Below are 25,064 nucleotides of genomic sequence, written 5' to 3'. Positions count from 1 at the left end.
TTCATGGAATTTTCTAGGCAAGAATACTGGAGTGGGTTGCCATTTCCTTCTCCAGGGGATCTTTCTGACCCAGGGGCAGAACCCAGGTCTCCTGCATTGGAGGCAGACACTTTACAGGCTGAGCCACCAGGGAAGCTATGAGATGGGTTGGTTGGGTGTTATTAATGTCATCCACCTTTCACTACATGAGGAAACAGCCTCAGAAGTCAGCTAGCCAGTAAGGACCTGACCAGTTCTTGATTGTGGTCTTCTGGTTCTGAGGCTAAGAAGTAGATGTAATTTACTAGCTGGAGCGTATTGTTCAGGAAAGACATAAACATGCTTCAAAACAGCAGTATGTCAAAAAGGGGATTAGTCCCTCTATTTGGATCAATTATTTAGATTATTCACTTGGAGATGGGAAAAGGGACAGTAACCTTTGAGGGTTCACTATCTGCAAAATGATTTTCTGGGTGCTTTGCTTAAATTATCTGTAAATATATATATATATAAATATTTCTAAAAAATATTTAGAAAGTTTCCAGTAGCTCTATCAGCATTATTATCCCATTTGACAGATCAGGAAAGTGAGGCTAAAATGATTAATTTAACTGAGGCAATACAGCTAGGACTTGGTGGAACCAACATTTGATTGCAAGTTTGCTGGCCTGCAAACACATGCTTCTTTCTAACACATCATATGGGAACTCTGGGGTCTCTATCCTTCTGTCTGTCTCTTTACAACAGTTCTGTTTTTTTCTAGTTTCATCCTGCTCTGGACCATTTCACATTGCCTACAATACTGATTTCCCCCAGTTAATGATAAGCATATACTAATATGTATCAAGCAATTTCTGTGTGTCAGGAACTGTTCTCAGTGCTTTGTTTAGATGATCTAATTTAAATCTCACACGACCAGCAGGTCCTGTACTTTCCTCCTCATTCTTCAGGGGGAAAAGGCAGCACAGAGTAGTTTAGATACTTGACCAAGGTCACTCAGTAAGCAGTAGCGCTCCAATCATGTCACAGTCAGGTAGACACAAAGCATAAGAATTAATTTGCCTGGTTATGAGTGGAAGAAGAAAAATTGTGTAGTCTCAGCTTCATACCTACATGTTTTGCTTGTCTTGAAGTTGGCAGAGAGGCTGGGTTTTTGAGGTTGAAGATTAGGAGAGAAAGGGAAGGATGGTGAATGAAGTGGCAGCTGGGAATGGAATCCAGGATATGTCGGGATCAGCAGGTGGCAGGAGAGCTCCTGAGATGGGAGTGAATGAATCCAGGAAGGGAGTAGGTATTCCTATCTTTAGGGAGGGAGGCAGGAAGTTGGCAGTGTTCCTTACTTATTCCCAGACTCTGTTTTCTCCTTGAGGTCATAGTCCGTATTGGATTAATACTTGCACCTCCCCTAATAGCCTAATTGTTGCTGCTGTTGTCGTTTAGTCTCTAAGTCGTGTTTGACTCTTGGGACCCCATGGACTATAGCCTGCCAGGCTCCTCGATCCATGGGATTTCCCAGGCAAGAATATTGGAGTGAGTTGCCAATTCCTTCTCCAGTAGATCTTCCTGACCCAGGGATCAAACCTGTGTCTCCTGCATTGGCAGGCATATTCTTTACCACTTGGGAATCCCCGATAGCCAAATGTGGTGACTTAAATTGGTAGGTTCTCTGGATATTTGATGAACGAATGAAGTATCTAAGAGGAAAATAAAATCATTTTCAATTTTTTTTTTATCCTGTTGTTCAGTATCACTAAGCCTAATCATGTGATCCTTAGTTTCCCTCTTGCCCCAGCAATTGTTATAGTGTGTGTGTGTGTGTGTGTGTGTGTGTGTGTGTGTGTGTGTGTGTATGATAGTGATGGTTTAGTCCCTCAGTCATGGTCGACTCTTTGTGACCTCATGGACTGTAGTTCACCAGGCTCCTGTGTCCATGGGATTCTCCAGGTAAGAATGTTGGAGTGGGTTGCCATTTCCTTCTCCAGGAGATCTTCCTAACCTAGGGAATGAATCTGGGTCTTCTGCATTACAGATAGATTCTTTACTGAGTCTCTAGGGAAGCCCTTGTGTATAGTAAGTGCATAATAAATATTTATTTTTAACTAATATATTTACATAAATAAATATTTATTAGCTTAATTTCAGTTCTTTGGAGACACACTTGTGGGGTGTACTGTCACTTACAGGGGCTAATGAACAGATTCTTGGTTTGTTTGACTCAAGACGGTGACCTCTGACAATGCCTTGATAATGACTTGACTTGACCTCTGACAATGACTTTTTTCCCAGGACTGGGAAAAATCTTGGGAAAAACTGGCTGAAGAGGGGGCCGTGAGACCAGAGGGAGGTAGCTGGTCCAGGGTGGGTGAAGGAGCAAGTGAGCCCTGTGGGCAGATGAGCTCAGCCTTCCTGGGTACCCTGGGTGACAAGGTAGAATATATGTCTCAGAATCATCCTTCCTTGGTGTAAGGATTAGGGCTGTTCATTCCTCCAGCACCCACTGGTCACTAGTGAAGAGCTACTCCTAGGAGGTGTTCGTTCTCTGACCCGTCTGGTCTTTGCAGTGGGTGAAGGAGGCTCTGATGGTCAGAAAAATGTCCCCAGGCCCAGAGATGTGGGGCTGCCCCTGGGGAGTGGAGCTGGTACTCACTGACATAACAAAAGGCAAGAGAAATAAATGGATTTCTGGCAGCATCCACTACAAAAGACCCATTTACTTTCCTCTTATCCAGCTTCCCTGTCTTCCACAAGTTATTAGCTTTTATGTTTTCATGTCAGTGTTTTATTTATGGATGGTGGGGAAAGCCTAAATATGTATAAGGAAATATAGCCTATGACAGTTATATCTCTAAATTGTCACATTTAATAATCTAACTTTCTTTGCCGGTAAATTTGGAAATTTGAACTTCCCTGGTAGCTCAGTTGGTAAAGAATCCTCCTGCAATGCAGGAGACCCCAGTTTGATTCCTGGGTCAGGAAGATCCACTGGAGAAGGGAACGGCTACCCACTCCAGTATTCTGGCCTGGAGAATTCCATGGACTGTATGGGGTTGCAAAGAGTTGGACATGACTGAGGAAATTGCACTTTCACTTTGGAAATTTAATGACTTGCTCAGTGTTATCATTTAAAACAGTTAAAATGTGCTTAAAAGAACATTTGTACCTATGATGTTGGATATCCAGGCTTTGGCCATTTTTAAAAATTGATTTTTATTGAAATATAGTTGTTTTGCAATGTTGTGTTGGTTTCTGCTGTTACAGCAGAGTAGGCCAGCCGTGCATAGCCATATGTCCCCTCTTTTTTGGATTTCCTTTCTATTTAGGTTACCACAGAGAACTGAGTAAAGTTTCCTAAGCTATATAGTAGGTTCTCATAAGTTACCTATTTTGTACACAGTAGTGTATACATGTCAATCCCAGTCTCCCAATTCATCCCACCCACTTTCCCTTTCCCGTGCTGGTGTCCATACATTTGTTCTCTACGTCTTTGTCTCTGTTTTGTAGAGATCATCTATACCATTTTTTTCTAGATTTCACATATATGCATTAATATGTGATATTTGTTTTTCTTTCTTTATGACTTACATCACTCTGTATGATAGTCTTTAGGTCCATCCTTGGTGGCTCAGATGGTTAAAGAGTCTGCCTGCAATGCAGGAGACCCAGGTTCAATCCCTGGGTTGGGAAGATCCCTTGGAGAAGGGAATGGCAACCCACTCCAGTATTCTTGCCTGGAGAATTCCATGGACAGAGGCTATAGTCCATGGGGTCACAAAGAGTTGGACATGACTGAGCACCTAACACTTTCACAGGCCCATCCACGTCTCCACAAATGACCCAGCTTCATTCCTTTTTATGGCCAGACTTCAGCCATTTTTAACCTGAGACATTGCGTGGAAACTTCTTTCCTAAATGCATTTTGACTTTTTATATTTCTCCCCTTGAACTGTGGCCTCTGTATATCAGGGAACTTGTCTCTAGTTTGTTTTTGCATTGTCACCAGCAGGGTGCCTGGTATCTTCATTTGTTGAAAAATAAGAGATTAGTAAGACTGAGTTAAGACGCATGGCTGGTCTCGTCAATTCAGTAAATACATTTCTGATGTATCAGTTCAGTTCAGTCACTCAGTCGTGTCCGACTCTCTGTGACCCCATGAACCACAGCACGCCAGGCCTCCCTGTCCATCACCAACTCCCGGAGTTCACTCAGACTCACGTCCATCGAGTCAGTGATTCTATCCAGCCATCTCATCCTCTGTCATCCCCTTCTCCTCCTGCCCCCAATCCCTCCCAGCATCAGAGTCTTTTCCAATGAGTCAGCTCTTCGCATGAGGTGGCCAAAGTACTGGAGTTTCAGCTTTAGCATCATTCCTTCCAAAGAAATACTAATAGAAGTACCATCTATTCTTATTTGTTCAGCTTTGCAATATTTCTGTTACAAAAATATAGTATAGACAACAAAAATTGAATGTTTATCCAAATGAAACATTGGTCTGGTTCATAGTGACAAAAACGCCATAAGCTGTCTTTTGGTCAAGGTCTTGAATCACTTTCAGAGGAAGACAGATGACATTTTAAATCAGAGACATTGCACAGAGACAGTGATACAAGCAAAACTCACATGTTGACGCGTCAAGGAGAAGAATAACGTATGAACACAGGATCATAAAGTGATAATTTTACATTTCCTCTTATTGTCTGGCAGAAGCAATATCAAACTTGCACTGCTTCCTAGTGTCCAAGATACATAAAGGAAATAAGAAGAGATAAGTCTGTATTGAAATAGAAGCTTTTCATTAGCAAGTACTTCTGTTATAAATATAAACATTTATAAATTGCTCTTTGGGAAAAATAAACTTTCAGAGTAAAAAGTCGTATGAAATAGATCCATCATCTTGAATCAAGCATTAAATAAAAGAAAGTACCTGAATTAACAGTCAGGAAATGCTTCAAATTTAATAACTATTCCTTTATTCATTCAACAGATACTTGTTGAGGGCCCATTATGCTCTGAAAAGAGAGAATATGGTGCTGGATTGGAAAGATAAGTCTTTCTACTTAGGCAATTTACATTCCAGTAGGGACACAAACAAAACATAAATAAACAAAATTTTAAAAATATATATTTTAAGGTGGTTATTCATATTATATAGAAAATAAAAGAGTAAAATTAGAGTTGTTAGCTCACCAAGAAGTTGGCAATTGAGTTGGAACCTTAATGAGTGTCTCAAGAAAAGGGAACTTGAAATATGGAGTCTGTAAAGTGAAAATGAGCTTCAAGTTTTTGAGGAACAGAAAGGCTTTGTGGCTGGGAGGTGGTGAGTGAGAGAGCAAGGGTGGGAGGAGGTCAAAGTAGGAACAGCTCCCCTGGATGGTGTAGCATCTAGTGAGCTGTGACATGGAGACTGGAGGGTTTTGTTCCTGTGTGTGCAGTGGTCCTTGTGAAGGGTTTACACTTGGGAAGAGATGGTGAAAAACAAAATCTCTTCCATCCTGGAAAACCTCTCCCCAAAAGTAAAAGAAAAAGAAAATAATTTTATTCTTGAATAAGTATTCAAGCAGAATGTGACATGTATTGGCAATCTACTAAAGAGACTGCAGAAATAGAGAAATTTGACCCTTTTATATGGCCAAGTAGAAACATTTCATGGCATCAAGTAGATTTTGCAGTCTGGGGTCAGGTGACGTGTTAAGTCTGTCTCACCCAGGAAACTGGGAGATCAGGCATTATCGCTAATGATTCCATTTCAAACAGAGGAAAATCAGAGCAAGACCATGGTGGCTTGGTCTGGGGTATGGTGGTGGAGATACAGAGAAAAGACTGGCTTAGGGAATATGTATTAGATGGGTTCTCCAGAGAAACAGAACCAATAGAATGTGTGTTTGTCCACCTCTGCCTCTCTCTCTGTCTATGTACCTATCTCTCTACCTATCATCTATCAATATTTTTTGAGAGAGATTTATTTTAAGGAATTGCCCCATGCAGTTGTCGGAGAAGGCAATGGCACCCCACTCCAGTACTCTTGCCTGGAAAATCCCATGGACGGAGGAGCCTGGAAGGCTGCAGTCCATGGGGTCGCTAAGGAGTCGGACATGACTGAGCGACTTCACTTTCACTTTTCACTTTCATGCATTGGAGAGGGAAATGGCAACCCACTCCAGTGTTCTTGCCTGGAGAATCCCAGGGACAGGGGAGCCTGGTGGGCTGCCGTCTATGGGGTCGCAGAGTCGGACACGACTGAAGCGACTTAGCAGCAGCAGCATGCAGTTGTGGATGCTCACAAGTCCAAAATCTACAGGGGTAGGTTGGCATGTTGGTAACTCGAGCAAGAGTGGATACTGCAGTTCAGGTCCAAAGATAGTCTAGAGATAGAATTTTCACTTCTCTGGGTGTCCTCAGCCTGTTTTCTCTGAAGGCCTTCAGCTGATTAAGCGAGGCCCACCCACAGTATGGGGTATAATCTGCTTTACTAAAAGTCTACTGACTTAAATGTTAATCTTCTAGAACTCGGACAAAAAACAAAAAACTTCCACAAACAACCTTCATAGCAACATCCAGACAGGTGTTTGATCAATTAGTTTGATCCTATGGCCCAGCCAATTTGACACATAAAAGTAACAATTGTGGTACATTTTTGGAGAGAGCCAACAGGTTATAATTTTGTCCTTTAAAGTGAAGGAAAGCTGAGAATCTAGATGACTCCTAGGTCTTTGGCTTGTAGGTCTAGATGTATGATGGTGGGTGCCATTAATAAAAAAGAATATTGGATGTTTGCTCATGAAATGCCATCATAGTTAAAGTTAAGATGGAACTGCAGATGAAAATTCAATGCATGAAATAAAACTCAAGGAAGTATAAAAACTTCTGAAAGAGGAATGCTATTTTTGCATAAAGACTTCTAAACACCTTACTTTAAATGGCTGGTAACCAGCTGGTCTGTTGACTGAATTTAGACAGTAAGTGTTGGCCACTCAACAATACAATCAAATGACTGAAGTAGAAGATGGAGGATAGATTCCTTCAGGATGGTACTAAGCAAAACTATGTGTAATGTGGAAGAGAAGTCTAGAGAAGAAAATAATAGGTGCAATGGCTAACACAAATTAAATGTAAAGGTCAATATAGATGAGTCTACAAATATCTATGGCAACATTTTCATAGTTCAGTACCCTTTTAGCCAGATATAAATTTTTGTATGGTACATTATCCATTTAAAGAACATTTTATCCTCCTATTTCCTGGGTTTTACTGTGAGTAAAACACAATATTATTAAAATTTTAATTGTATTACCAATGCACAAAGTTACTCATGTTGCCACACAAAGATCAAGCTTGGGAAGGACTTCAGTTAGATGGGAGGAGATTGCGTTGACACTGCATGTTCTGTTGACAGACGTCAACTCCAAATATGCCAACAGAAGCAGATGTTCTGAATTCAGGCTCTAGTGAGTCCCGATTCCAAGAAGTGGAACCAGCAGACATGCGGAACCCAGCCAAGGAATCTAGGCAGAGGTTCAAAGTAGCTCTGAATTAGGAACCCAGGCAAGACAGAGGCAGGAGGTCTCTACCAAGTGTAGACAAGAGCAGATATGGCAAGAGAACATAATCTTTTGAGGCAAAGATCCATTATGACCTCAGAGTTGATGGTCCAAGACTGATCTCAGAGTGTGAGTGTTGCCAAGCCCACAGGGGTGTTGAGGACAGTAAATAGAATTTGGCTTGTGAAAGTGCTTTGTAAACAGCAAAGGTTTCTGTTAGCGATACTATGATTATTTGATAGTTTCACTGGGATGACCTGATTAAAATTGGGGTTAGCTGATATAAACTATTGTATAGAGGATGGATAAACAATAGGTCCTACTATATAGCAGAGGGAACTATATTCAATATTCTGGGATAAACCATAATGGAAAAGAATGTAAAAAAGAATATATGTATGTATAACTGAATCACTTTGTTGTAGCAGAAATTAACACAATATTGTAAATCTATTTGTTGTTCAGTTGCTAAGTTATGTCTCACTCTGTGACCCCATGGACTGCAGCATGCTAGGCTTCCCTGTAAATCAACCTATACTTCAATGAATGAAAAAAATAAAGTTGAAATCAAATGTAAAAAAAAATAACAAGCTTATTTAGCCAAATCCTCAAACATCTATAATACTATACTAGCTCACTTTGAAAGAAGCTCTTAAGCAGAAGGAATTTACTCAAACTTCACAAAAATTGTTTAATTTATGTTTGTGCCCCCCAAATAGTCAATTCCTTTCATTTGTCTATTAAAAAATAGACAAGAAAACCTTTAAATGATCAAACTAGAATTCAATTGTGATTTAAAGGATAAAAATGTGCTTATTAGCTCCTTTTATTCTTTTCTTTTTTGGCAAGAGGAAGTTGAGTTTTGCCAGATAGCAGCTATGTACTACAAGAATAAACCATGTATACATATTTATTTAAAGTACCAACCCCAAATTGCAAGCATAAAAAAACACTGTTATTTGTAAAGTTACTCTTATAAATATTACCTTAAACAATATAAAAATGTAACATACTCAACCTTTACTGCAAACTTCACAAATTATTACACTTTTCAAATGCATTTTGTATCATTTTTTAATACAAAGATCAAGTTGAATATGCCAATGAAATGACAGATACTAGATGTCTGAGTTGCCCACTGTTGCATGGGAAACAAAACAAAAAAGCTCTCTAGTTGCCCAGACCTGGGCTACCCAGCAGACTCTTAGCTCACAGATTTGCTGGCCATTAAATGAAGGTAAAAATTCCTAAAATAAAATTGTTTTTCTAGACACAAGAAACTTTCCCAGTGTTATAATTAGAATAACTGTGTACCAGTTCAGTTCAGTTCAGTCGCTCTATAGGTTTCATCTATCTCAAAGAGGGTAAGGATAGTCAGACTTCAAAATTCTGTTCTAGGACACAGAAATATTTAATTTTATGCTTTATTGTGTTCATCTCCAAATTTGTTTTTCTCAGATGAGTGTTATTTCTTCTATTACCTATCTTTTATGTTTGTGCATGCTTTTATTCGTGCTTAGTCGTGTCCAACTCTTTGCAGCCCCGTGAACTGTAGCCTGCCAGGCTCCTCTGTCCATGGAATTCTCCAGGCAAGACTACTGGAGTGGGTTGCCATTTCCTCCTCCAGGGGATCTTCCCTACCCAGGGATCGAACCCATATCTCTTGCATCTCCTGCATTGGCAGGCAGATTCTTCACCACTGCGCCACCTGGGAAGCCCCCTTTTATGTTCACTTCACTACAATTCATGCACATTTAAAGCATTTGAGCCTTTTCATAAGGTTCCTTGTCCAAACTAGAACATCTTGAAGATTTCCAGTCAATTACTGGCAGCTGGCAGCCATGTACTCCTGAGAGAGGACCCTCAATCCAGTCTTTCCAGCTTCAGGGACCCTTCTGGAGGAGCTGAGTTGGCCCAGGCAGAGTTAATTTCATCCTTTTTCCTGTGATCATAGGTCTTTAAGGGAAATGGAAAAATTGAGAACTTATTTTTCTTTAACTTTTTATTTTATAGCTAATAAACAATGTTGTGATAGTTTCAGGTGGACAGCAAAATTCTCTCCCAACCTCCCCCACTTCCAGGCTGCCATATAACATTAAGCAGAGTTCCCTGTGCTATACAGTAGGTCCTTGTTGATTATCTATTTAACATTAAGAACTTTTGAACAATAAAATTGCCTTTATCCTATGTATCCACTTAAACACCCTCTCTCTTTTTTTAACAGACACAAGGCAATTTTTAATATACAATGAAGATCACAAGCGTTGCGTGGAAGCATTAAGTCCCAGTGCAGTCCAAACTGCAGTTTGCAACCCGAACAATGAAGCTCAGAAATTCCGATGGGTGTCTGAATCCCAGATCATGAGCGTTGCACTTAAATTATGCTTAGGGGTGCCATCAAAAACTGATTGGGTTCCTGTCACTCTGTATGCCTGTGACTCTAAGAGTGAATTTCAGAAATGGGAGTGCAAAAATGACACGCTCTTAGGAATCAAGGGAGAAGATTTATTTTTTAACTATGGCAACAGACAAGAAAAGAACATTATGCTTTACAAGGGATCGGGTTTATGGAGCAGATGGAAGGTTTATGGAACCACTGATGATCTGTGCTCTAGAGGTTATGAAGGTAAGAAGCTTGGAATTTTTTTTCTTTTGTCTTTCTGTCCATTTTTTCTCATCCTCTTATTTGAGAACTAATTCAAGAAAATAAGCATATTCTTGTTCAGTCTATACTAGAAATATTGATTGCTTTTGAATTTGGAATGATTGTGTGTTCTGTGAGTGAATAAATTCAGTTAAAAAGTCCTGAGTGATACTTTAGCTATTTGTGATTAATGGGAAGACATTTCTTATAACTTTTGCTAAAATTTTTCCTAACAACTGTTTTTGGAAATTACTTTTCACTCTCATCTTTAATTCAGAGTCTTGAATTTAATACTGTGTAATTGTCATGATAAATGAATTTAACCAAATGTTTCTTTTCCTTTGGTTTAAGTCATCTCTAAACAAATGATCTATGGAAACACATTTTTTAATAACTCAGATTGTAGAAAATCTTGACATTGACAGTTTGGGTTTCTAAATGTTTCTAATTTATTTGTTACCTTATGGGTGTTTAGAAACATTATATAATAATCAGAAAATTAGCAAAGCTGAGGCATTAGCTTGTAAATTAACCTTAGCATGTTTAGTCTGCTATTTTAGACAGTGATAGCACCAGTGGGCAGAAAATTACTTTATATGCAGTTGGTTCCCTTAGCTCTTCAAGGTGAAATAAAATCAGAGTATCTAGTCCTCTCTCATCTAGGCCAAATTTCATTTTCTGGCAGCTGCACAGAAAAAATAAAAAAGAACTTGAAGTCCTTTACAAAGGCCTCTTGAGTCAGACGATGATGCAGCCACATTCTAGGATGGGCCATTTGGTTGTTGTGTAGTGCTGTCTAGAACATCCTCAAGGTCAGAGAAAGAGTTTGCCTTTTGGGACAAGAGATTAACCTGTTTCCAAAGTTACTATGTTACCGAGGCTGCAAAGTTTGGTTGAACTTGTCTGATGGCAGCTATGCAGAGAGTTCAGCTCTTTGCAAGATGATGATTTATCAGCTTTCCATTTTCCTTCTATGTTCTATAAAGAGAAAAACAAAGTAGGAATTAAAGAAGAGTGAGGAGGAGGGCTCAGAAAAAAGTTATCCTGAGGTCTTTTTCAAAAATAATGTAGATTTAGAAAGTATGTGAGAGACAACCAAAGTAGTATAGCATTTCAAGAGAAACTTGACGGAAAGTTGTAGGGCAGGACAAAGGTGAACTAAACCTTGACTGAGTCAAATTCCACAGATAGGACAATAGTTCTAATTGAGGAATTTAACACAAGGAAGTTTGGTGCTAAAAGATGGGAATTCTCATTTTATTTTAAAAGATATCACTGAAGTTCTACAATCCCCTTCCCACTCCCTGCCCACACTTTCTAATCTTCTGTTTGCTTTCAGAAAAATAGAAATAGGATTTAAGACAGTGGTTCTCAAATTTTAACGTGATTAAGAAACATCTGGAGAACTTGTTAAAAATACAGATCCCAAGGTCCTCCTTCACTAGATTTCAAATTAGCATATTGGGGAAAGGGCCTAGGGATCTATTGAATTATTTTTATGAACACCTGGGTGGTTGGATGCAAATAGTCCCTGGACCACACTTTGCATAGTCCCTAACTCTCTCCCAGTACTTAAGGTATTCCTGCTAGATGATCTAGCCTTTCAGAGAGATCTTGGAATCCATTCATGGAAAATATGTTAGAAGTAAAGAGAGGAATATGGAGATTCTTTGTCTCTCTAAAAAAGATTTGGGGAGGAATACTATCTGAGACCAAAGATTTAATTTTTGAGTAATAGAATTAGATTTTGTAGATTTCAAAGCCTCTGAGGATTGTCTGGAAGAGTGGACCACAAGAGGAAGAGGCAATGAGTGCTGTGTCATGAGTTGTTAGTGAAGCTGGCCTCATCAGTACTTTGTTTAATAAATCAAGTTAGGGACTATAGGACAACACTGCGCTTCTCCTATAGGGAGGGTGGGTTCAATCCCTGGTCAGGGAACTTAGATCAGCATGCCATGTGGTGTGGCCAAAATTTTTAACAAAATAAATAAATACATTGAATTAGTCCTTAAAAAGCCATTTTTGATTGGCATTTATAAGTTGAGCTCTGAAAATTCCTTGGCTGCTTTAATAAGCAGTGAGACTAAGCCCTAGGTAGTCTTTATCAGGTTTACTTCATACAAAAGAACAATGGCATAATTATTACAAATCCAGCATATTTTTATACAATCTGTGATTTGGAAAAATAGTCCTATAACTTAGTGGAACCAAATTTAAAATCACATTTTAAACTTATTAACAGCTAGGTGGCTCAGATGGTAAAGTGTCTGCCTACAATGCAGGAGACCCGGGTTCAATCCCTGGGTCAGGATGGTCCCCTGGAGAAGGAAATGGCAATCCACTCTAGTACTCTTGCCTGGAGAATCCCATGGATGGAGAAGCCTGGTGGGCTACAGTCCATGGGGTCGCAAAGAGTTGGACACAACTGAGTGACTTCACTTTCATTTTTCAATTGGGAAAAATTTTTGAGGGAATTGAAAATAAACCTAGCTTTTAAGGTAGACTGGATAAGTATGAATAAAGGAAAAGAGGTAAGTCATTTATTTTTGTCATGCTCTTTATGTGCATTGGGATTCCCTGATAGCTCAGTTGGGAAAGAATCTGCCTGCAATGCAGGAGACCCTGGTTCTATTCCTGGGTTGGGAAGATCTGCTGCAGAAGGGATAGGCTACCCCACTCCAGTATTCTTGGGCTTCCCTTGTGGTTCAGCTGGTGAAGAATCCACCTGCAATGTGGGAGACCAGGCTTCGATCCCTGGGTTGGGAAGATCGCCTGGAGAAGGAGAAGGCTACCCACTCCATATTCTGGCCTGGAGAATTCCATGGACTGTATAGTCCATGGGTTCACAAACAGCTGGACCTGACTGAGTGGCTTTCACTTCACTTTACTTATGTACATTAGGTGCCACGCTGTGTGCTTTACAACTGTTGTATTATCTAAATAACTTGTAAGATGTCTTTAAAGAATGTTTTAAAGTCATAGATCGATGAAACAATTAGGAGAAGAGTATTCTTATCTAGAAAAAATTCTGAATAGCAGCTGGTCACAAGAGACTAAATATTTCACTATAGAAGACTATTATTTGCCAGAGATAATCTGAACATACTGGAGAATTTAGCTACATGAGTGGTTTGGTTCTTATTGGAGATGTGACCTTCTCTAATCCTTTTGGCTTAAGCCAAACCATAATCCACAATGGTTCTATATTTGTTTCAACTTCCTTTTCTAGGTAAACCTATAGCTTCCCATTTTGATCTGTTTGGACTAATTTTTTTTTTCAAAGACAAATATTGATGATAGTACCTAATGGTTTTGAGTGCTTTTTTCCATGATGTAAATCAGAGATTTATATGAGAATTCCTACCCTTTCTTGGCCATTGTTGAGGGACTTGAATAGAGTGTGTCTTGGTAGGAGTGGTTGGAGGGGACTGAAGTTTTGACTGTGTGTTTGGGTTCCACAGTTATAAGGTTATTTTTCAATCTAGAGATTCAGTAATTCTCCAATTTCAGCCAAGAGGAAGGATAGCCTTTTCTCTATTTGGAGGAAAGGGAGAAGTCACAGTTGGCAGTAGAGCTGACTACTTTTGGCTTGCGAGAGCAAAGGGGAAAACCTGTTGCCAAAGACAGCGGAACAGAAGTGGTACTAGAGTTGTTCCTGAGAACACACTGCTGCATGAACTCAGCAAAAGACAGGCCTCGGGAGGGAATGGAAATACAGGGGAATTCCCTGTGTGGGGCATGCGCTGCCATCAGAAGAGTAAGACCAGTTCTTGCAGTAACCTTCTGATTGGGAAGTCAGTGTTCAGGAGACTCACATCATTTCTAAGTGCAAGTCGATGTGTCTCTTCTAGCCATGTACACACTCCTGGGCAATGCCAACGGGGCAACGTGTGCGTTTCCATTCAAGTTTGAAAACAAGTGGTACGGGGCATGCACGACGGCTGGACGATCTGACGGCTGGCTGTGGTGTGGAACTACTACGGATTATGACACGGATAGGCTCTTTGGATATTGTCCATTGAAGTGTAAGTAACTTTAAGACAATTTTGGCATATTTAATATGGCAACCTACCCACTCCAGTGTTCTTACCTGGAGAATCCCAGGGACGGAGGAGCCTGGTGGGCTGCTGTCTATGGGGTCACACAGAATCGGACACGACTGAGGCGACTTAGCAGCAGCAGCAGCAGCAGTGATAAAACCTTGTGTATTTTTTTTCCTTTTTTTTCCTTTATGTTTTTTCTCATTTAATATCTCAGATCATACACCAGCACAACCCTGTACAGATGTCACTGTCCCCATTTTCTAATGGAGGGAGTGATCTGTATTGGTTAAAGACCACAACTCACATCTTCTGACTCTTATCCCTGGGTTGCATCAAATGACCCCTTTATTTTCACTAAATACTTCTCTTCAAATTCCGCTGTTACTGTCAGTTATTTTCTAAGACTTTAGGGCAAATTATACCATATATGATACAGTATATACTTAATACCAGAGGTGGTCATCCCATTTTCCAACCCCCCAATGGTTTACCTTTACTAAACTATAGATCAAAAATAAAATTTAAGCAATGCTACAGCATGAAGTTTGATAGAGAGAGAGATGTGAGGGCTGCCTGAATTTTGTGTCCATGTAATGAAAAGGGTTCCTTACTGTGAAAATGATAGGAATGCTACTCTTCTTAAATTCAGTTTAAGAAGAGTTATCATTTAATTTAACATAGTTTCAATGGAAGTGAGTTATGTCTATGCTTGAAGGGGTTCTAAAATGAAAATATTAGTCTTATTGGAATGATGCAAAATAAGTTGCACTGTGTTATATTGATAGGAGGGGCCATCAAAATGCTTGGTGTCCTTTCCATGCTCAAGAATCTGTTAAAAAGCAGGGCAGCGGGAGTTCCCTGGTAGTCCAGTGGTTAAGACTATGCTTCCACTGCAGGGGGCATGGGTTCTGTTCTTGGTTGGGGAACTAAGATTCCACATGCCACACCATTCAGCCAAAAAACAAAAAAAAGAAAAACTGGGCAGTGGATTTTGGGTGGGAAAAGGAGAGCATTTGTGTCGGAAGGCAGAGAGAGGGGTGAAGAATGCAGAGAAACAAGAGTTCTTTGTTTCCCTTTCCATTACACCTCTTGCTGCCCGCTGCTCTCATCCTTTCCTTCCCCCTGAACTTCTTACTCTTGCTAATTCAGATTCTGTGGATCAGAGCTCCTGTTTTCTGCTCTCCTACCAAGGGCTGGGTGCAGGGGCAGAACCTCAGGGGCAGTCTGGGATGTTGTGAGACCATCTACATGGCAAGAGTGTTGCTTACCACTAAACTTTCAGGACTACACATCCACCTACCATCACAGTATTCCAAGGATTATTGTGAAAAAACAGTCCAGTTTACAAAAGTTTCTTAGTTTGTAAAGCCAAACTTCAAGAATCGTGTTTATTTACCTCTTTTGATTTTTAATTCCTAAAAATCACACTAAAAATTAATTTGATTTCTCAGCCCCTTAGATTATTGCAGTTCCCCTCTGGGTACAGTCGCTCTCTTCTGGTTGAGCACACACAAAACCTCACAGTCTTCCTATGTTCATAGTGGAACCACTCTCCCATTCTTGGGTGAGGTAAATGCATTTCTCTTTTATGATAACCTTTATTTATTTATTTTTAAAGATATTTTTACATGGACCATTTTTTTAAAGTCTTTATTGAATTTGTTACAATATTGCTTCTGTTTTACCTTTTGATTTTTTTTTTTTTTTTTTTTTTTGGCTACAAAGCATGTGGGATCTTAGCTTCCCTATCAGGGATTGAACCCACACTCCCTGCATTGGAAGACAAAATCTTAACCAATGTATTCCCAAGGAACTCTCCTATAACTAAAGGTTTGATTCCCATGAAAGTTGATTGATGTCTGATCTTTGTATTAGAAGTTTTGCTGTCTGAAAACAAAATTTAACCTTTTTCCTCCCATAAGGTAAAGCAGTATTTGTTTTCTAGTTATGGAGGAGCATCTTTCTCCTGGACTTTGCAAGAATAGTATTTTCTAAATCTGTTATCATGTAGTGTCTTGGGGCTACAGATCTCATGGGTCCAGCTGTAACATCTTACAGTTACACAGTGTTGACAGAGGTGTTGTTGGTTGCACGTATGATTTAATGAATCATTAAATGGAAGACAAATGGTGAGCCAGTAATCATTAAAAAAAAAAAAACTCAAAAAGCGAAAACTCACCACCTTGGCTAGATGTGCATTGGAGGGATAAACTGAGTATCTTCTAGAATAAGTTTTTAGTCTCATTGATTCCAATTTATGTCTTAAAGCAAATTATATATTTTTTCCAGTTAACTATAAAAGAGAAATAACTGTAGAGATATAAAACACTTTTGATTTCAGCATGCATTATGATTTTAAAGAACCTTCTATACAGTTTATGCCTTTTTAAAGAGTTTTGCAGTTTCCCAAACTATTTCATTGTCCTTGCTTTGTGTTTCTTTCAAAAAGAGCATTTTATTTTATGTTAGCCTTCAACTAGCAGATTCAATCCAGGAAGATGAGGTTCCAGCTATTGTCTTAGTGACATTTCATATATGCTCTTCATTGTCCTTTTTATTGTTTATGGTAATGTTTTCCTTCTATTTAGACATTTATTTTCAAGTATCAGGGCAACAGGAAAAGGAAAAGCCCCCTTTCTCTCAGTTCCTCATAGCTTGCAATTTTAGCTTTCAGTATCTGTTGTACTGGTTTACTGTGGGAATTTGTATAATTTGGGGAGATAGAGGGTCAGCAAACCTATGCATTCATTGAGAAATAAGTGTTAGTTCCTTGATTTAAAATGAAAAATATTCTTTCTTTAAATGAAAAGTCTTGTATTTTTTCTTTTCTCATTTATATCCCTTTTCTTCATTCCTAGATGAGAAAATCACACCCCCCTTTTTTATATTTCACACTTTCTACCACAATACAAGCCAAACCTCCAAATTTCTAAAAATATTTATTTAAAATAGCTTCCTCTTCAAATAAACCTCAAATCAGTCTCGTTTGAATCATCTTACTTACATGAAGAAAATTCCATTTGCACATTAAACTAGTAAGATCTCAAATTACATTAAGTTAAATTTAACATTACTAACTCAAATTTATTTTTATATAAAAATATAATGATTTTATAGTTAAAACATCTTAGAAATGTCTCTGCTGTTGCCCAGATGAACTGTTGACATATTTATCTTCCTCTTTGGTGTTTCATGGACCTTAAATTTCATATTATAGTGTGTGGTAAGTGTATGAAAAAGGTTATTCCTTGTCAGATACAAAAAATTGCAATTATATGCATATATAAAGTGTAGTCTATATGTGTATGCAGAGAGTAAGCTATACGCATATATAGTGTAGACTGTATGCAATATATGATGTTGGCTATATGCATATGAATACTATAGGCTCTATACACGTGGACAATTGTCCAGTTTCTTAGCAAATTGAAAACTTCTCAGAATCTGAGAAGTTACATAATTTTTCTCTCTTCCTTACAAATAAATGAAAGGGTTATGACTTCACGTGACTTGTAAGTAGAATTTTATATTACTAAAAAGATGAAAGAGAAGCTTTTATAACACAAAGCACATAAAAATATTTAATTGTTGACTCATTTCTCAATCATCTTATATGCAAAATGCTATCAATAATGCTTATTCATTTATATTATTGGCCTTTCATAGAATATAGCCAAGTTTATAGAATATATTGGAAGTGTAAAGTAGCAAAGGAAAAAAAATAAGGTAAAAATTTAAAAATTATTCTACTCTGAAGGAAAAAAATTAATGATAAGCTATTACTGAGAGGTACCAACATGTAATATTCTGCTTCCCTTGTAGCTCAGTCGGTAAAGAATCTGCTGGCAGTGCAGGAGACCGGGTTCAGTTCCTGGGTCAGGAATATCCCCTGGAGAAGGAAATGTCAACCCACTCCAGTGTTCTTGCCTGGAGAATCCCAGGGACAGAGGAGCCTAGTGGGCTACAGTCCATGGGGTCTCAAGAGTTGGACACAACTTAGCGACTAAACCACCACAACATGAAATATATTCTAGAGATAAGAAAAGGAGACTCCAGAAGCTATTGATTTAATTAAAGATCAAATCACGAGAGAGTGACCGAGCCTGGAGGCAAGTTCTGCTCCATCTGTGGAATCCATGGCCTTTGCCTGTGATGCCTGTGTCTTTGGTTTAAAGAGACCAAACTAGAATGTGCGGGTGACACGTACGTTGACGCAAGAAGACACATCTATTTTCTCTCCTCTTTCTTGTTGTTCTGGATTAAGGAAGTTGGGCTGTTATCTCTATTCTTTTTTTTTTTTTAAAGAACCACACATTTATTTGGCTACACCGCATCTTACTTGAGGCGTGCAGGATCTAGTTCCCTGACCAGGGCTTGAACCCGACTGAGTCCAAGTCCCTTGCACTGAAAGTGAGTCCCTTAGCCACCAGATCACCGGGGAAGTCCCTGTTATCACTGTTCTTCATCTCTGTATTTGCCTCACTTCTCAACTCATCTGATCTCTAGTGTCCTAATGGAAAAACAGACAAGTATCTTTCCTTTCTTTCTCAAGGCACATGAAAGAAATGCAGTGCGGTGGATCTTTGGAAAATTCCCCTTCTCCATTTCAGGAGTCAAGACAATCTTATAGTCACTTTAAACCTAAGTAAGAGAAAGAATAAAAGGAAAAGAAATACAATGTTTTAGGCATTAGTACTACCTAGATTGTTTAAAAAATATTGTCCCCTGAAAATCCTTTCCCTGGGTAATGTAATCAGTTCCTTTTGGCTTCTTTTGCAGTTGAAGGCAGTGAAAGCTTATGGACTAAGGATCCATTGACCAGTATTTACTATCAGATAAATTCCAAAGCTGCTTTAACTTGGCACCAGGCGAGGAAGAGCTGCCAACAACAGGACGCCGAACTCTTGAGCATCACAGAAATACACGAGCAGACATACCTGACAGGTAAAGATGTGAAATGAAAACAAGGTTGTGAGGTCGTGATTGTTGCCTTTCTATGCGTGCGTGCATGCTCAGTTGCTCAGTTGTGTCCAACTCTTTGCGACCCCATGGACTGCCAGACTCCTCTGTCCTTGGAATTTTCCAGGCAAGAATACTGGAGTGGGTTGCAGTTTAACTTAAAAGCAAATAGCACAAATAATTATAGATATCATGATAGAGTCCGTCCTAAACAGATGGTGCAGAGGGCATGACAAATGTGAAACCTGTAAAAGACACCTGAAATGACAAATAGGTTTTGTCTCATGAGCCAACTTTTTAAAAATTTGTTTAGTTTTTAATTGAAAGATAATTGCTTTACATAATTTTGTTGCTTTCTGTCAAACATCAGCATGAATCAGCCATAGGTATACATATGTCCCCTCCCTCTTGAATGTAGTCAACTTTTTTCTATTAGTTGTGACAGTGTCTGGAACCTGTGCTGAGAAGGATTCTGAGGATTAATCTGGGCTCAGAGTAGAAGATGCCATGATCAATTAGCAATGTTTTAGATACAAGACATGGGTGCCAGACTGGTCAGGTATTCTAGGTCTAGCCTCAAGTCAGTGGTTTTCCACTAGCATTGAAGAATTTACTCCCACCACAAACAGGGACAAGAGCTGTTTTTTTTTTTTTTTTTTTTACCTCCTAGCTCTTAAATTGGAGAAGGCAATGGCACCCCACTCCAGTACTCTTGCCTGGAAAATCCCATGGCTAGAGGAGCGTAGGCTGCAGTCCATGGGGTTGCTAAGAGTCGGACACAACTGAGTGACTTGACTTTCACTTTTCACTTTCATGCATTGGAGAAAGAAATGGCAACCCACTCCAGTATTCTTGCCTAGAGAATCCCAGGGATGGGGGAGCCTGGTGGGCTGCTGTCTATGGGGTCGCACAGAGTCGGACACGACTGAAGCGACTTAGCAGCAGCAGCAGCAGCAGCTCTTAAATTCCCAGACTACTGGTTTTCAGGTCTTACTGATACTGTTTCTACAATTTTTTTTTTTTTTTTAGCATTTGTTTATATGTGAAAATGAAAAGAATTAGTGTTTGCTTGAGATGAGAGGTTCTGTTTTAACTTCTGTAATCCATGCTTGGAGAACAGAGAGATCAGGGTTAGGGTTAGATTAAGAGCATCCCCCATTTCCTGCTCTAGAATCTCTCCTCTCATTCACCTTGACCCTGCTTCTAGCTTAATCTATCTCTGTTCCAATGACTACCATGTTGAAAAAACCCTTAGTGGCTTCTCATTTCTTATCAAATAATTAACAAGACATCTTTGCCTGACTTCCAGGGGCTGTCCCCTGTCCACTGAGTGCTCCCCATTGTGCTTTTCACAGTCTTGACAAGACAAAAGTTTTGGGTTTTTCTTCTAATGTCTCATTCTTTCTCACCTCCACTTCTATTTCCATGGCATTTTTTGTATCTGGGATTCTCCACATGTTATCCAGTTGAAAGGCAATCTTTCCCTTTCTGTCTGCAGTTCTCTTACTTGTTTACCAGTTTTATAAAAGTTACTTCTATATGTTCTACTTCCCCTACTAAATTATACATACATTCATTTTAAATTCATTCATTCATCCTATAAGATGGTATCTGTGCGTGGGGCACTGTTTTAGGTCTTAGGGACATAATGATACCAAAGCCAGTCATGTCCTGTCCACGTGGAGCTTAAAGTTCAATGGGGAAAACACATAAACAAGAAAACAAACAATTAAATACAAATTATCATTAAATGCCACAGAGAGAGCAAACTGAATGCTGTGTAGAAAAAGGATTGGAGGGGCAGACGGCTGAAAGTGAGGGATGTCTTGTGACTAAGTATGTCCCCACCCCCAGAGAGATTCACACACAGCAGAACCTTCCAAGGAAGACAGTATTGAAGACTATTTGCTGACTGACAAATGAGGACGCAACACAAGAAAAGCAATTATTTAGAAATTCAGCCTCACATTTGGACCAGTGGTCGGTTTATGGCAAGAAGACAGTGGTTCTTAAGCGTGAAGTTGCTTATCTGTTACTAGGGAACTTTGTTAAAGTGAAGCTGCCTGGGTGCACACTCCAGAGAATTTAGATTAGTAGGTGTAATGTGGGAGCCTAGGAATCTGCATATGATCAATTTTCCAGGTGATTCTGGGGCAAGTGGATGAGGACCATACTTGGTAAAACACTATATTCAGTACCCACTGTGTCAAACACGCCTACTGATTCCATCTGCCTGGACAGCAGGCAGCAGAGCTCAGAGGTATAGGGCACAGACTTAGGAGCCTGACTGCCTAAGCCTCTGATCTGTGAAGCTGGGGGACCTTGAGGGTAATACCTGAGGCTTCTATGCTGCAGTGACATCATCTGTTAAGGGAGAAAGTGTGTGTTACCTGGTTTGGGGGACAGAGTTATCCCCAGCCTTACCTCATTATCTAGGACTTTGCTTTCTCAAACTCTTTTTGGATGATATCTCCATCAACTGAAACACATTTCTGCTATAAGTTACTGTTTTTAAACTGAATTTGAAGATGTTGATTGCATCCTATTTTAGGTAGAAAAAAAATGTAACATGCATTATATTTTAGTACAACTTTGTGAAATATACAAGGCATTATTAAGAAAGATTTTTCTACTTCTTGCCCATTTCTGAGGACTAAATCATGAAAACTGGCTCCACTGTAATGAAAGCTTTGTTGCAATAGTTAGGCACCAAGTATAACTTTGAAAACACCAAGTATAACATTTTTCCTATTAGTGTAACTGCAGCCGCCGTTTTCTTTCTGGCATTGTTAAGGAAATTGAAGCCAGAAAAGCAGTGACCTCACTGGGGGTGTTGCCCTAGTCTGTGTTGGTCTTCGGGGCCTTTGTATGTAGTGTTGGGACAAAGCACAGAGGGATCAATGTTTATAACCACGTATTGAGATAAGGGGAAGAGGAAAACAGACAGAGATAGATGAAATTTATGTAGATGATGAGGGAAGAGAAGTGATGAGCTGAGACAATCCTGGTGTGATGTGTGCTGGGTTGCATGGGTGAGAGAAAACTCTATCAGTTGAAATGGTTTCACTTGGCTTTTTTTTTTTTAATGGATCTGTTTGTGTGTTGTGTTATCTTGACTCTTCTGAGTTTTGCTTGTTTTCTGGCTTTCCAGAAGTGAAGGGACAGAGCACAGGTTACTTTTGGACTCTCTTTCCAGCTGCCTAGAGCAAAGGGGCCACGTGGGCAGGACAGCATCACTGCCCAGCCCTCCACTCACTTCCACATTTCCGGCTCCAGCTCTGCTATCAGGCGCTGGCTGCAGGAAATGCTTCCCTAATCAGCAAGGGCTATTATTGTGTCCTCAGGGGAGCAAACAAGCCTAAAGAGATTTCGAGGCAGAGTTCACCTCAGATACTTAGTTGAATCTCATCCAAGCATCTGGAATTTCAGTCAGCAAATTTGAATTGAAATCCGGGTAAGAATGACTTCTCGAATGAGATGTGTAGTATTTCCTGCCTTTGTGTGTGTGTGTGTGTTTTAATTTTTAGCCATACCACACAGCATGTGGGATCTTAGTTCCCTGACAAAAGATCAAACCCATGCCTCTGCATTGGAAGCAGGGGATCTTAACCTTTGTACCACCAGGGAAGTCCCTCCTGCTTTTCCTTAAGTCAGAAATACCAAGCATGAGGGGACAAAAGGAGTCTGAGGGAGAATTTAAAAATTAATACAGACTTTTGTTTTTCTGGAAGGAAGATATTCATGACATTTGGAATTTATTGGCATAAATTGGCGAATACTCTAGAAAATGAAGGTGTGAGTGGGGGATTGTCATTCACTCCATTCTGAGAAGTAGACCACTAAAATTTTTTAAAAGCCACAAATACAATAGTTATACTTTAAAAATAAAATATGATTTGTTTTATGTGAGAAATTTTAAGAGTAAATTTCATTTGACAAAAAGATATAAGCCTCTTTCACGACTCTGAGATCAAATCAGCTATTATTTATTAAACAGTTTTTGTGTGTCAGACACAGCTGTATTTCTAAAGCTGATGCTAACCTGGTAAATAAGAATTATTGTCTTCACTTTATAGATGAAGTAAGAGAAGGAAGGATGAGTTAAGAATTTTGCCTTATCCCAGATGTTCAGAAAATAACTGAATTGGAATTCAGCTCTGTCTTTCTATTACACTCTGCCCAGGTCTCACTCACAAAATAAGCAAACATCTGATGGTCCCCAACGCACGAAGGAGAATTCTTAATTTAGATGTCAACAGCCCCTTGTTCTAGTAAATTTATTCTAGTAAACTGGCAATCTGATTTCACATTATCTGCTGGGTTAACGGCTTCTGCCCAGCAGCCAATTCTTACATCATCCATCATCACTTCATTGTCTCTTCTACTTCTGCCCTCAAAAATGTTGGGATACTCAATTGAATCTTCAGTTCTTGAAACTGATTTATAACTATGTATGTGCATGATTAGGATTTGCAGAACTGAAATAAGATACAGGAAGTGAAATTGGCTTGTTTACTCTGATTGTTTTTGCCAGTTTCCTATGGTGGTAGCTGGAGAACACATTGGACCACAGTATAGAAAAGAAAAATATGGTGTAATATTGGACATTACTATGTCTTATAACTAAGTTCAAAAGTAGGTATTAACCGTTTCAGACAATGCATACATAAAAATTAAACATTAAAAAGTTTAGAATGTGGAATTGATGCTTTGTGTAATAATACTAAAAATATTTGGTAATCTTTATGAAATTACAAACAGGTTACAGAAAAAATTGTGGAAAATACTCATCAGGTTTAAGTGACATATTTAACACAGTTTGAAATTTGTCAGTTGCACTTTTTGTCAGCTCTAATTCAGCATGGAGTGGTGGTTTTAGTTGCTAAGTCGTGTCTGACTCTTTGCAATCCCATGGACTGCAGCCTGCCAGGCTCCTCTGTCCATGGGATTATCCAAGCAAGAACACTGGAGTGGGTTGCCGTTTCCTTCTCCAGAGGATCTTCCTGACCCAGGAATTGAACCTGGGTCTCCTGCATTGCAAGAAGATTCTTTACCAACTGTGCTATGAGGGAAGCCCAGAATAATATTAAGGATAATGATAATAATGGCAATAGATTACATTTATTGATCATATACTCAGGGTTAGGCCCTGTTTTAAGAAGTATGACTTAATTTTTCAAAACAAGCCTGGAAGTTCCTAGAGTAGATGAGGAGTGTCAGGGAACAGGTAATTCTCTAAAAGAGTTATCATCTTTTCTCATTATGCTAAACATAGCAATTTAATTAAGCAATCTCAGGAAAAGTCTAATTTATTTCTTCCTACAATTCCTTTTAAAACTTATTAGCTTTGAAAACTTAGATATACTTCTTTAAAGTTTTTTTAAAATACCGGGGGAATAACTATATCCAACAAGTATGAAAACTTCATATAACCTAACATCAAAAAACCCCCTAAAGCCTGACAAAAGTTGAAACTTGATTTTAGACATCTTCTCAAAGAAAACATACATGTGAAAAGATGTTCAGCATCATTAATCATCAGGGAAATGCAAATCACAACCACCATGAAGTACCACTTCACACCTGTTACAGTGGCTGTTATCAGAAAGACAATAACAAAGGCTGGCAAAGATGTGGACAAAAAGGGAACCATCAGGCACTCTTGGTGGGAATGTAAATTGGTGCAGCCATTATGGAGAACAGAATGGAGGTTCCTCAAAAAATTAAAACTAGAACTGCCATATGATCCAGCAGTTTTGCTGTGTGCTGTGCTGTGTTTACTTCTGATTATTTACCTAGAAAAAAAAAAAAGCAAAAACTCATTCAGAAAGACATACACACTTTAGTGTTCTTTCCAGCATTATTTATAATAGCCAAGATATGGATGCAACTTAAGTACCCACT

At 39.1% G+C, this 25,064-nt stretch overlaps 1 protein-coding gene across 1 annotated transcript in view; it reads left to right on the top strand.

Annotated features, from left to right (window-relative positions):
- Positions 1-25,064, top strand: part of MRC1 (mannose receptor C-type 1) — a 110,512-nt gene that overhangs the window by 4,660 nt on the left and 80,788 nt on the right. The window contains exons 2-4 of the mRNA XM_040248087.1: positions 9,739-10,140; positions 14,010-14,183; positions 18,981-19,145. Coding sequence (XP_040104021.1) covers positions 9,739-10,140; positions 14,010-14,183; positions 18,981-19,145 — 741 coding nt within the window. The remainder of the gene's footprint in view (positions 1-9,738; positions 10,141-14,009; positions 14,184-18,980; positions 19,146-25,064) is intronic.

This window comes from Oryx dammah, unplaced genomic scaffold, assembly GCF_014754425.2.
Source record: "Oryx dammah isolate SB20612 unplaced genomic scaffold, SCBI_Odam_1.1 HiC_scaffold_10, whole genome shotgun sequence".
Classification (NCBI taxonomy): Eukaryota; Metazoa; Chordata; class Mammalia; order Artiodactyla; family Bovidae; genus Oryx; species Oryx dammah.
Note: the sequence above shows the minus strand (reverse complement) of the source record. Positions and strands in the feature narration are given on the sequence as shown.